Consider the following 11,831-nt stretch of genomic DNA (forward strand, 5'->3'; position numbering starts at 1 on the left):
CCCATAGCCTTGCAAAGGGCCGTATAGTATCGATTTTGGGGAACCGCACCCGGCTTCTAGTAGATTGGACTGTTCCATGCCACTCAAGGCTCTATTGGCCAAGAACAACTTAGCATCGCGAAAAGAAGTGTCAATTTTCAAGCTTCCTGTTGCGCGGCAGGACCATTCCGAGCTCATTGAAGCGTTCAACCGCAACAAATCCGTTGTTTTCGTATAGCCTCCGCCCAGGTGGGTCCGCAAACAGATTTATGAATGGATTCCCATCTTCAGGCTTGTTATCCTCGATGTATGCCAGTAAGTGGTGCAAGACGAAACCCCCAAGCCCCTTCCTCTGGTGCTCCGGCAGCGTTGCCATGTCTGCAATGTGAAAGTACCATCCGCCATCGCCAATGATTCTACCCATCGCAACAGCTCGAGGATGGTCATCGCCATTCTTGCGATAGGTGATGTGGCAGCCATACCAGCTGCCGGACGCCACCCGGGCAGCTTGTGCCTCGGTGACGGGAGTGAGGCCCGCTACCTTGCGGAGGTTGCGATATTCCGTAGTGGTAGGGACGGTTGGCTCCAAGCGATAGCCAAGCGGCAAATCTCCCGCAGCTGATGGTACGGGCATGATTGTGACTGTGCCAACGGCGCTTTGGCTGGCGATTAAGTCGATGGCGATGTAGGTAATGAAGCTGTCGACGATGTGTGGGCCCGCACTCGATCAATGAGTCCCCTCGCTGAGTTTGATGACAGCCCACAGATGAAGATGGAAATTGCCCAGTACGGCCGATTGGTGACAAGACAAATGCGCCCTTTAAATGATAATTCCTTCCTGAGCAGCCGTCCGGAGGGCTGTGTAAATCCGAATCGCTAGGCACTCTCACGCCGTCCTGCCGCCAGCAATGGATCAACGCCGATGCCGAGTCGGCGCTCGGCCGGAACAGGGTTGCTTACTGGCGGATTTCGTTGCTGCTCACCGACAGAGCGGCACTCGGAGCAACGTCGTGGAATAGTCGATGTTCAGATACACCAGTCACATTGAGCACACAATTCCTGTGCAACTCTTCAAGTCGGGGCGAATAAGAACTTGTCTGTACAAGACCAGCGCACATTGAGAGTCACCAGAACGATTCCGAGTCATCCTCAGCGTCTCTTCCCGGGCAGCATGCGAGCTGACATGACTGCTCGTGCACGAACAACAGTGCCCAGTTAGGCAGTACGCAGTACAGGGCATTCAGTCAGCCGGGGAATGGTCAGAGTGTGTGCGTATCACGTCTTGGTCAGATTCCCGAGGAGCGGCATTTGGTTATTTCCAGCACATACCCCAAGCTCACGGTTACCCCCAAAACAAGTTCAGCATACATACAGCATACGTATGCCTGTGTCACCTCCGACTCTTCAGCCATCCTAACCCACCCCTCCTGATGGCCATTCACGCCTTCCATGTGTCCATGTCTACATGGACGGATCACATGATGAACTCCTCCAGCCACCGCGGCCCTAGATGCCCAGTCCAAAGGCGGTATCCAGGTCAATGCAAAGTGCTCAATCCATCAGTTGGGCGTCCACAATGCCCTGGCTCTTCCATGCCTGCGCAGAGATGGCACCTCCCACCGAACACCAGTAGGCGTGGTCCCATGCACCCGTCCGAGCGCCCAAGCGTACTGCAGCCACCGCCGGGCCGATTCGGTATCATTCAGTCTTGGTGAACTGTTCTGCGGCGGCTTTGATGCCCTCTGTGAACTCGTTGACCTGGCCCTTGACCCCGTCCACCGTGACGTTGGGGTCAAACTTGAAGTACTTGCTGCCGCGCGCAAAGCCCACGAGACGTTCGTATGCCCACTCGCCGATGGCCAGGTAGATAGAGATGGCCTTGGCGCCGGTGGCGTTCTGGATCTGCTGTGTCTGGAAGGTCAAGCCGCTCCCGCGTCGAAGGCCGGCGAGGAGCGTCGAGGTGATGACCACCAGGAAGAGGGTGTTGGGGATCAGTCCGACCATTTTGAATGTACGGGGGGGGTTTGTTTGTGTGGTGTCGTGAGAGGTGCGAGGATGATGCTCAGAATAGATTGACCCAGAAACGAGTGCAAATGATGAATTGGTCTTCTTGGAGTGCTGGAGGATGGATTATTTGTAGGGGGGGACGTAGGTGGCAGAAGTTTGAGGCCCTCTTGACACGTCAAGGATTTTCGAGCACAGCCATCAGGATAAAGTGGAGCCGGGCTGTGCTGCATGTGCAGCAGGTGGGCGTTGTGCAGTTCAGAATGGGGCGGGGAGGTGCGTTGAAACCAAGTTCGCCCCGTCCGCCGAAACTCGAACCGATATCCACAAGAAGAGATCCGTGGGTACTAAGTAGGCACATGTAAAATTGTGCATGCGCAGCGGCTATACAGGTACCCTCAGCCGCCTGCAACCAGATCGTCCTAGGTCGGTTGCGGCTATTACCACAGCAGTCTAGACGCTGGACGTGGAGGTTGCCTGGACGAATAAGGTTGCCGGCAAGAGTCAGGGGTTACGATAGGCCCAATGACCAAGCGTTGGAATGGTATCCCACCCTCGCTAGCGTGTAAGGCAGAGCGATTCCCTTCATTCTGGCAATTGAGGTCAGAGGGAAGTCTGAAGGAGTGCCTGACCTGAGACTTTGCACCACTGAAACTTCAATTAAGTGAGTTTGGACTGACCACGCAATCAATTCCTGCATCTGAAATTCCCGTGCCAGCAGCCAAACGTCCCTCGCTACTAGAATCAGGAGTGACATCCACATTTAATGACATTTGATTCTCATCGAACCTGCCGTGCACTGCAGTTTGGGCTCTCCTACGCTGAAAAGAAATAAGCCGAAGATGTCTGCCTCATATGGGCCCAATCATTAGTAGGAAGGGATGTTACAAGTAACTTATGTTATGTCGCGTTGTCCTATCTCATGCCACGTGTACAGAAGATCCAGTTGGACCGTACCATTCTCCGCCTGTTAACTTGAACTTTCCAGGCACTTCTGCTTATCATGCTTTTTGCATGCACTTCCGCCTCTGCCGCGACCTGAATTACCTGGATGGATACTTGCGAAGCGCAACATGCATTCACTCATACACAAGACTCTGGAGATTTATCTTTGGCATAATTATGCCGTTTGCCGCCTGTTCGCTATTATCACTCCGTTATGCTTGCGTTGATACCCGCCTGCAAGATACATCCTCTCCCCAGGAGCAATGGAGCATTGGTTTCGATTAGTCTCGTTTGCCTCTGGAAATCCCCCCGAGTATGGGTCGCAGAAGTCATGTAATATTCCACCTGACTGCTCATGAATCGTCCATCCGGACTGGCATCAATTGATGATGAACCGATCCAGGTCAACATAACGTGATCAAATGCAGAATGGGGAACACCTTGGTGATACTTGCGAGAGCAGTACTTGTATCATCGACATATAGAATCATGGTGCTTCCTAAAACGTAGTTAGTCGGGATGTCGAATCGATCATTTGCCTCATTCAATTGACTGACCACTCTGCACAATTGCGGGGACTTGGAGTTCCGTTGTAGCAAGTCATATTCACGGCTCACATGACGGCAAGGACCACTACTACAGCGGTAGATAATCCCTAGGGATTCACACGCAGCCTGACATAATTCTCACCACTGTCCTGAGCGCATGAGTACCGACTGAAATTCTCCATCGTAGACGGAGGGGCCGGGCTTACGGGAAACGCCTTCAGACCACAACATGTACCTGTTGGAATATTCTAGAAATCTAGGCTATTATTAATACGGGATATCCTTTTCCCCATACGTTTGTCACTGTATGGAGGATAATAACTATAAATAAGGGCCTTCCCTCCCGTAGAATAGACGTTAGCTAGCCTAATAGACTAAGCATCCAACGCTATTATTTGAGAGTACCCCCATACAGAACACTCAGCAACAAAAGTAATAGGTAAATTAGCTTGGGGTTGAACCCGGCTCCAATTAGCAGGCAACATACATCGCCGTTATTCAATTCATTGAGCTTTCAACCTCAACCAGGTTTGTTAGCCACTGGAATTTTGAGGACATAAGTTACACTTGGGCGACCTTTAATTTTGGATCCCTACCAGCGTTGCACTCTGGAGAATTCAATGCGTTCGCAATAGTTGGGCAGGAAGTGGCAACAATGACCTGACATGAATTATCAGTGACCGATTGACCAAGGAACTCAGGAGACCTGCCTGGGTGCGTAGTAAAATAAAACTCACAATGGGGCAGTGTCTGTGGTCGACAAGCAACGCACTTGACTGGTAGCTCGATTTATAAGCTCCACGGATATCTCCGTGTACTGTTGTGTAGTGTTGTTCAGGTGTGCAAGGTTTTGAGCACCGTTTGGAAAGCAAACAGCGCACATTTCACTTGCCCTGTCACTTGAGCAGCAAACACTGTAAGACGGCTGACCAATGACTCGATTTAGAGCTAAGCACGTTGTTTGATAAGGAAGCGGTGAACAGGCAAATTACGCCACGATCCGCTTGTCCAAAACGGACAGAAAATTTTCTTAGTCTCGGGCTTCTCATCTCAGTACGGTCCGGAATGCTTCACCACGTCAACCTGTGTTCATCCAACCCCCCAACCAGGCCAACACGACCTGCACGACAACACTATGCAATAACACCAAAAGACAAAATCCGAGGCGCAGTGCCCACCTTCCCTTTCTGCCCTGCCCCGAATTACATCTCGGTTGCAAAACACCAGCCAGGTCACGGGTCGTAGATTCCGGGCCGAGTGACGGCATCCCGTTCGGGAGCATGGCCACCCTTTCACAGGCACCACAGTCCCACCTCTTCAGCATCCAGGAGACCCCAGGCGCTGGTAGAGGCGTCTTCGCAGAACAGGACATTGTCAAGGGGACGGTGGTCTACGTCGCTGACGATCTTTCGGCGCACGTTCTCTTCAGGGAGTACCGAAACGAGGTGTGCTGGCAGTGCTTTTGGTACGACCGTGGCAGGAAACTGCCAATCCGTGATGCCGATCACGGTGTGGCATTCTGTTCGGAACGCTGTCAGACGGGGTGGAATGGACGGCACGATCTGGACTGCCTGCAGGCATGGCGCCAGCTCGAGGCACAGGTCAAGAGGTCGGGGTCAAATACGGACGAGTTCGAGGGCGCGGTAAGACCTTCCCCGTCAGAGATCGAAAGCAAATGGAAGGGGGCCGAGCAGTCCGTGAGACTGCTCCGTGGCGCACCACAGCAGCGCCGATCGAAGAAAGAGCTCGCCAGGCTGGTGGCAGCATCGGTAGATGCAGGTCGGTTCTCAGCAGACGTCGTCTCGTTCCAGTTCAACGCCGTCATGGCCCAGCACATCGACCCGGAGCAGTGGCCGGCCATCCTGGCGCTCGAGGAAGACGCCCGCCCGTACAGCTCGACCACGGACCTAGAGAGACACATTGCGTCGTACTACTTCCTGGCGCTCGTACTCCCAGAGAAGCTCGCCCAGCTCGCGAGCGCAGAGATGTTGGGCACAGTCAAGGGCCGCGAGGTGCGCAACAGCTTTGGCATCCGGTCGCTGGACGACGAGGGGAGCGAGTTCTTTGGATGGGGCGTGTGGCCTTCCGCGTCCTACTTCAACCACAACTGTGACCCGAACACGGACAAGGAGAGGGTTGGGAGGACGTGGGTGTTCCGGGCCAAGAGGGACATTGCGGCTGGCGAGGAGATCTGCATCTCGTACCTGGGCAATGACATGGGCATCCTCCGCGAGGAACGCAGTGCGCTGTTGAACAAGACGTGGGGGTTTGACTGTATCTGTCGACGATGCAGAGGCGACGACAGGTAGACAGACACACGACATAGTCCAAATGAAATTCACAGCAACACCAAGCGCTTGGCCAACGACTGCGTACTACCCAGGTACGAAGTAGCAGGGACGAACCGACTTCATTTTCGCGATCACATTGATGTCTTTCTGGACTGTCCTACGGGAGCCCCGTTACTATGTACCTAGGTACGTATCTACCACAGCCAAGTCGCCTAGGTGTGTGCACTGCCTAACGTGTCCTAGATCATAGGCATGAGCTAACCATTGTGATCCTTGCGGGCTGGAGGTGTTGATGGTGATGATCCAATGACATCACACAAAAGCAGCTAATAACGTCGTCGACGCGTCGACCTGCACCTGCCCTTTCATACCACTTGCACCTGCACTTGCACGTCCAGACCAGACCGTGTCGAGCTCCAAATTCGCCCTTCTTCCGACCAAACAACAATTCCAAGACGCATCACAGCCGCAACTCTCTCCCTCTCCCTCTCCCTCTCCAATCAGCCAGCAGGTCTACAAGCAGATCACTCATTTGTTAACAACACCGGTTCCCATCCGCCAGCAGCACATCTCCGCCATGACCAATTCCAACGAAGCCACCACCGGCGAAAAGCGCAAGCCGGACGATGACGCCCAACCCCGCCCCGCAAAGGCCCAGAAGGTGGACGACAAGGTGCAGACAACCTTGGACGACACTGTGACGAGGCAAGTCCTAGTTGCCCTCCGCCTCACCATCTCGATGCTGACCCATTGCCGTCGCCAACAGTGACAAGCAGAGCGGATCCGGAGCGGCTAGCAGCAACGACAAGACGGGAAAGCAACATGACAACCCACCCGAGCCCGGGGCTGATCCCAAGTCCAACGACAAGAGTTCCAGCCAACACGAAACTGCTGTTGAGCCCCACGGCCGCGAAGGGGCCACGCCGTCCAATATACTCGAGAAAGGTAGGCGTCGCCGCAACATTGTCTCTACGGCTACCTAACTGCTGCCCGAATGGGAGCGCCAGGAGAGCCAATGCGCTGATGTACCCATCATAGGCATCATCTATTTCTTCCTCCGTGGCCGCGTCGGCATCGACCACCCAGAGCAGGTCTCCGACATTGCACGCACCTTCATCCTTCTCCGCCCTATCCCAACAGACGCCAAGCTCGGCGACGGCCCCATTGGCGACGCTGGCAACTCTCGCCTCATCGCCATCCCAAAGAAGAAACTTCCCAAGACCGGACGGGACCGCTGGATCGCCTTCGTGGAGAAGACCAACGCGAGCTTTGACGACTTGAAAAATGATTTTCTCCCAGCCAATGACTACGACACCAAGACGGCTGGTGTCAGACACTCGCCACCAGCTGTCCCGCTCGGCCAGGGTGTCTATGCTTTGACCACGACCGGACGTGAAAGCCACCTTGCCTACATGATTACCCTCCCTTACGAGCTGGGAGAGGTGCAGACAACCATCGGCCTCAAGGAGAAGGGCAGCTGGATACTCAGTACCAGGAACCCCCAGTACCCTGCGCCGAGCAATACTGGACTGCCCGAGAGCCCGGAATATTCCCACGAGGTAAGAGATCGACGACTTTCATTGGCATGCGCATCCGAGCTGACACTATCTGCTATCTTCAGATTCTAGACGAGTTTCGTTCCCTGCGATGGATGGGAACAGTGCCCAAACACCTCGTACTCAACGCTCAGTTCCTCCTTGTGGGTGAGTCGTCTGGAATCCAAAAGGCCATGGAGCCAGACGAAGAGGACAAGGACGACAAAGACGCGAATGAGCCTGTAGAGGAGATGGAGGAGCTGGAGCACGAAGATGTCAAGCGCATGGAACATCTCGGTAAGACAGACTCGGACGCAATCTTCCTCGATCTCGAGGCGTATGCAAGGGATCGCCCGCAACTGCAGACTGAGTTCTAGCCTGGTTCTGTCTATCTGTCGACGAGAAGGTTCACCACGCCCGAATTGGATCAGATCCTGGACGACTAGGACGCTCCATACCAGCCTGATCCGTTCAGCAACCTCGGAGAAGATGATGAACTCTTCGGCGCACCGTTGGGCTGGGTCCCGATGTCGGGGGCCTACTCGTTGCCTGATCCAGCATACACATGGACATCTGATGACCGCAGCCTTATTGAGGTTCTGGGAGGTGTCATCGAGGACGGCAAATTGAGATTCCCGTCCCCGGATCCAGGGGAAATCCCGGATTCAGAACATGCTCAGCTAGAGGCCTCAGAAAATGCCCAGGCTCCAGAGTATGCCCAGGCTCCAGAATATCCCCAAGCTTTAGAATATGCACAGGCTTTAGAAGATTCCCAGGTTTTAGAAGATTCCCGGGTTTTAGAGCATGCCCTAGCTTTACAACATGCCCAGGTTCCAGAAGATGCACAGGCTTCAGAAGATGCACAGGCTTCAGAAGATGCTCAGGCTTCAGAGCATGTCCATATCTCAGGAGATTCTCAGGGCTCAGGAGATTCCCAGGGTTCAGGAGATGCCCTCAGTTCAGGATATCCCCTCAGTTCAGGAGATACCCGCAGTTCAGGAGATGCCCTCAGTTCAGGATATGCACTCCCTTCAGGATATGCCCTCCCTTCAGGAGATGCCCTCAGTTCAAGAGATGCCCTCAGTTCAGGAGATACGGTCAGTTCAGGAGATGCCCTGGGTTCAGAAGATGCCCAGGGCTCACAAGATGCTCAGGGCTCACAAGATGCTCAGGGCTCACAAGATGCTCAGGGCTCACAAGATGGCCAAAGCAGCAGCAGTATCGATCCAATCGAAGTCCCGCAACTACCTGACCATCCTTCGGCTTGTTGGCCTATCTGATCCCGGGCTCGTCGAAGAGCTGGGAGGAACGTTCATTAACGGCATAGCCTATTGCCCACTCGATACTTGAGGGTGAGATTGACTGAAAACGATATTTCGGACAGTATTGTTATGGAAATTGAGAAATACACGAGTACACCAATCGATGAAGGCGTTCAGGGCAAGAACGTGCCCGCTTGCAGAAAGACCTACCTAGGTAGTCAAGAGGACGGACCTAGGGAGATGGATTACCCGGAAAGAGCTTGAATAGGTAGCTACCTAGGTATCATGAAGCCAGGGGCTTTCGACCGTTCCAAACTCGATACGAGCGATTATTCACAAGGTAGCCAGCCTTCAGCCTTGGCCTAGATGTGTCAAACCGGACCCATTCCACAAGCCGACAAATGGTCTTGCCTCGCTTTCCACGTTCATCATTGGCATGCTTTTCAAATGGCAAACAGCACTCCTCCGATCAGGATAGCTGCGAAGGACTTGAGCCCATGGGTGGGTTTCGGCGCGCTGTTTGTTTCTACCGGGGGCCTGGTCCCATTCATTGTCCCGTTCGGGGACAGTGTACCAAGAGGGATCACGCTGACACCGCTAGAACCTCCACTCCCAGAGCCACGATTGCCATCACCCGTGCTGCTGTTGGAGGCACTGGAGGCATTACTACCGCCCGACCCATGTGTTTCGATGATGATTATCGCCGCATCACTCCCATTGGAGCCTGAGCTGCCACCCCCCGGGACTGAGGGCGCGGCAGCAGCGCCAGCTGACGACCCCAACACAGCGAGCGTGGGGTCGATCCTCGTCCCATTGGCGAAGGCCGGCAAGGTCTGGCCCTCGCCCAGCCCCAGATTGATTCGCTTCGCGAGGTTTGTCGTCAACGAAAGGCACCTCTGGCGCTGGTTCATGGGAGGCTCGCCGATGGGCACCTCTCCGGCCGCCGCGCCCATCTTCTCCATGCTCGCGGCCGCGTTATCGAGCACGATACGGTTGGGGTTTTCGACGGTCCAGGCAGCCCACTCCGGAGTGCCTGCGAGCCGGAAGGTGTTCGGGTTGAGGCTGCGGACGAACGAGATCCAGTACGCCTGCGCAATCTCGGCGCCGGTGGCGCACGACAGGGGGTCCGTCGAGTTGAGCTTGATACAACCCGGGTCACCGCCGTCGGTGTTGTTGTTGCCCCAAACGGAATACAGCTCGCTGACGTGCGGCGAGAACAGGCCCTTGTCGGCGTTCCCGCCCGCCGTCTCGTCGAGTATGTTGTACCTATACGCATAGTTCTGTGTCTGTCCAACACTGGAATACATGTCGCTCAGGAAGGCCGCCACGCAGTGTTCCTTGAGCTCTGTCTTGATGGCCGCATCACGCTGCCACTGAGCGCCGCTGCCCTCACGTAATGAAGCATTGCGAGCAATCATGTCGCGCCCGAAGACCGACACATTGTTGAGAGACTCCGGGTACGCTGCCATCACGGCCGCGAGCTCGGCATCTGTCATTGACTTCCCGACGGTCTTGAGTATGTCGGCGCCGACGTCCTCGGTGGTGTTAACGGTTTGATTCGAGATGAAGTTCGGCGTGGCCTCGTCGCTTGCGTAACCGTATATCACAGGTAGGTTCTGGAAGCGGCCCTGTTCGAACATCTGGTAGTGAGGCGCCGTGATGAGCTTGCCCTCAACGGTGGGACCCCATCCGTCCTTGGTCGTCTTGTTCTGGAACTCCGCAATGGGCATCATGCGCATGCAGTCGATCGGGTCCGTCGCGTTAAGGCAGCCTGTTGCGTTGAGGTTGTTGTTGAGTGCTTGGTCACGGTCTGCCGAAAAACCTTCACTACCCCAGCCAGGGCTCTCGGCAATGGCACCCACGAAGAGATCCGGGAACCCGGTGCCGTTGTTGGCGGCGAGGAGTTCGTCGATCGCGTTGCCTCCGGAAGACGCTCCCGAGACGACGATGTGGTTCGGGTTGCCGCCGAATTTCGTAGCATGTTGCTGCATCCAGCGCGCAGCGGCGACCACTGTGATGACAAGTCAGCTTGCACGAACAAATCTGAGCGCGAGGAAGACGCACTGTCGTTAAGCCCGTTGTTGGCCACCGCGCCCTTTGTGTCAGCCTCGACAAGTGTCCCCCCGATGAAGCCCAGTATGCCCACCCGGTAGTTTGCCCGGATCACAATCATGTTTCCCCCGCTGGCCTCCACCAACCCGGTACCGTTGAAGTTTCCGTTCGAGTTGGAGGTGAACCCTCCGCCAGAGATAAACATCAGGATCGGCAGCATGCTCTGGTCAGTGGCATTGGCCGGGGCGTACACAGCGGCGAAAAGACAATCTTCGGCCATGGGCTGGCGCTCGGAATCGAACTGCAGGCCTTCCTGGTTGTTGGCCGAAACACACAAGGTGCCTTCTTTGGTTGCGTCCTGAACGTCGCTCTCGTCAAGCGGCGGCTGGGGGGCTGAGAACCGCAGAGGCGGGACTGACGGTGCTGCGAAGCGCATCCCGAGCCATTGGTTGACTCCGGCACCTACTGTGGTGCCCTGGTATTTGGCGTATCCAAGATCGACTGCTCACTGTCAGAGTCGGCTCAGGCAGGATGCTGAAGATCGTAGCATCAAGTGCTTGAGGGGAACTCACCCAGAGTGTCAACAGCCGTGACGGCTGCCACCAGGCCTAGCAAACTGATTAGATGCATCGTGAGATTAATTACAAAATTCACAATATCAATGAACGGAAGTCGGGGCTTTGCCCTTTGGTGAACGAACGAATAAGAGCCTCCTGGGCGAGAAAAAGAAAGGCGCTTCAGTCAATGATCGCGGTATCCCGACCAGCACGAGGAAATAGGGACTAACGAGAAAACGGAAAGAAAATAACAAGAGGTGAGGAGGCACAGGGCCATCATATGTTCAGTGTGGTAGGGCTTGTCATGCATGGTACCACTGTCATCACTGTCAATCCACGACTAAGTATTGCAACCTTAATCAAGGGTCTTGCCTCGGCAGGGATGGACTGCAATCAGGTTGTTCGAGAACACCGCGCGCTGTGCCGTCGGGAGCGCAGCAGGGGGCACGGGGCAAGCTGCGTTCCAGACCAAATTCAACTCGCCAGAAAGCTTAAGTGAGGAGAAACTGTTTGATGTTGTAGCACAGTATGGAAGCAGCTGAGCCACCTCCGCAACCATCGCGGGGTGCAGGTGCTGTCTCATATTTCAGGGGCTTGCTATGCGGCTCCCAACTGCTAGTCATTGGAGTTTAGACTCTTGGCCAAGCCGGCTTTCTCG

General features: G+C 55.0%; 5 protein-coding genes across 5 annotated transcripts; 2 read left to right on the top strand and 3 right to left on the bottom strand.

Moving 5' to 3' along the window:
- Positions 1–130: 130 nt before the first annotated feature.
- On the bottom strand, positions 131–613 carry INS49_003240 (uncharacterized protein; the record flags this gene model as incomplete). The annotated part of the gene is made up of 1 exon (XM_043164035.1): positions 131–613. One exon carries the CDS (start codon positions 611–613, stop codon positions 131–133), a length of 483 nt encoding a protein of 160 aa, XP_043018800.1.
- Positions 614–1,677: 1,064 nt separating this feature from the next.
- Positions 1,678–1,983, bottom strand: INS49_003241 (uncharacterized protein; the record flags this gene model as incomplete). Its single annotated transcript, XM_043164036.1, has 1 exon — positions 1,678–1,983. The coding sequence occupies one exon, from the start codon at positions 1,981–1,983 to the stop codon at positions 1,678–1,680; it is 306 nt and encodes a 101-aa protein (XP_043018801.1).
- Positions 1,984–4,756: 2,773 nt separating this feature from the next.
- On the top strand, positions 4,757–5,785 carry INS49_003242 (uncharacterized protein; the record flags this gene model as incomplete). The annotated part of the gene is made up of 1 exon (XM_043164037.1): positions 4,757–5,785. The coding sequence occupies one exon, from the start codon at positions 4,757–4,759 to the stop codon at positions 5,783–5,785; it is 1,029 nt and encodes a 342-aa protein (XP_043018802.1).
- A 559-nt stretch (positions 5,786–6,344) lies between these two features.
- On the top strand, positions 6,345–8,652 carry INS49_003243 (uncharacterized protein; the record flags this gene model as incomplete). The annotated part of the gene is made up of 6 exons (XM_043164038.1): positions 6,345–6,464; positions 6,544–6,712; positions 6,806–7,326; positions 7,389–7,639; positions 7,778–8,014; positions 8,133–8,652. 6 exons carry the CDS (start codon positions 6,345–6,347, stop codon positions 8,650–8,652), a joined length of 1,818 nt encoding a protein of 605 aa, XP_043018803.1.
- A 355-nt stretch (positions 8,653–9,007) lies between these two features.
- INS49_003244 (uncharacterized protein) lies at positions 9,008–11,246 on the bottom strand (the record flags this gene model as incomplete). The annotated part of the gene is made up of 3 exons (XM_043164039.1): positions 9,008–10,575; positions 10,629–11,117; positions 11,189–11,246. The coding sequence occupies 3 exons, from the start codon at positions 11,244–11,246 to the stop codon at positions 9,008–9,010; spliced, it is 2,115 nt and encodes a 704-aa protein (XP_043018804.1).
- Positions 11,247–11,831: the final 585 nt, after the last annotated feature.

Source organism: Diaporthe citri (assembly GCF_014595645.1).
Source record: "Diaporthe citri strain NFHF-8-4 chromosome Unknown scaffold_10, whole genome shotgun sequence".
NCBI classification, from domain to species: Eukaryota; Fungi; Ascomycota; class Sordariomycetes; order Diaporthales; family Diaporthaceae; genus Diaporthe; species Diaporthe citri.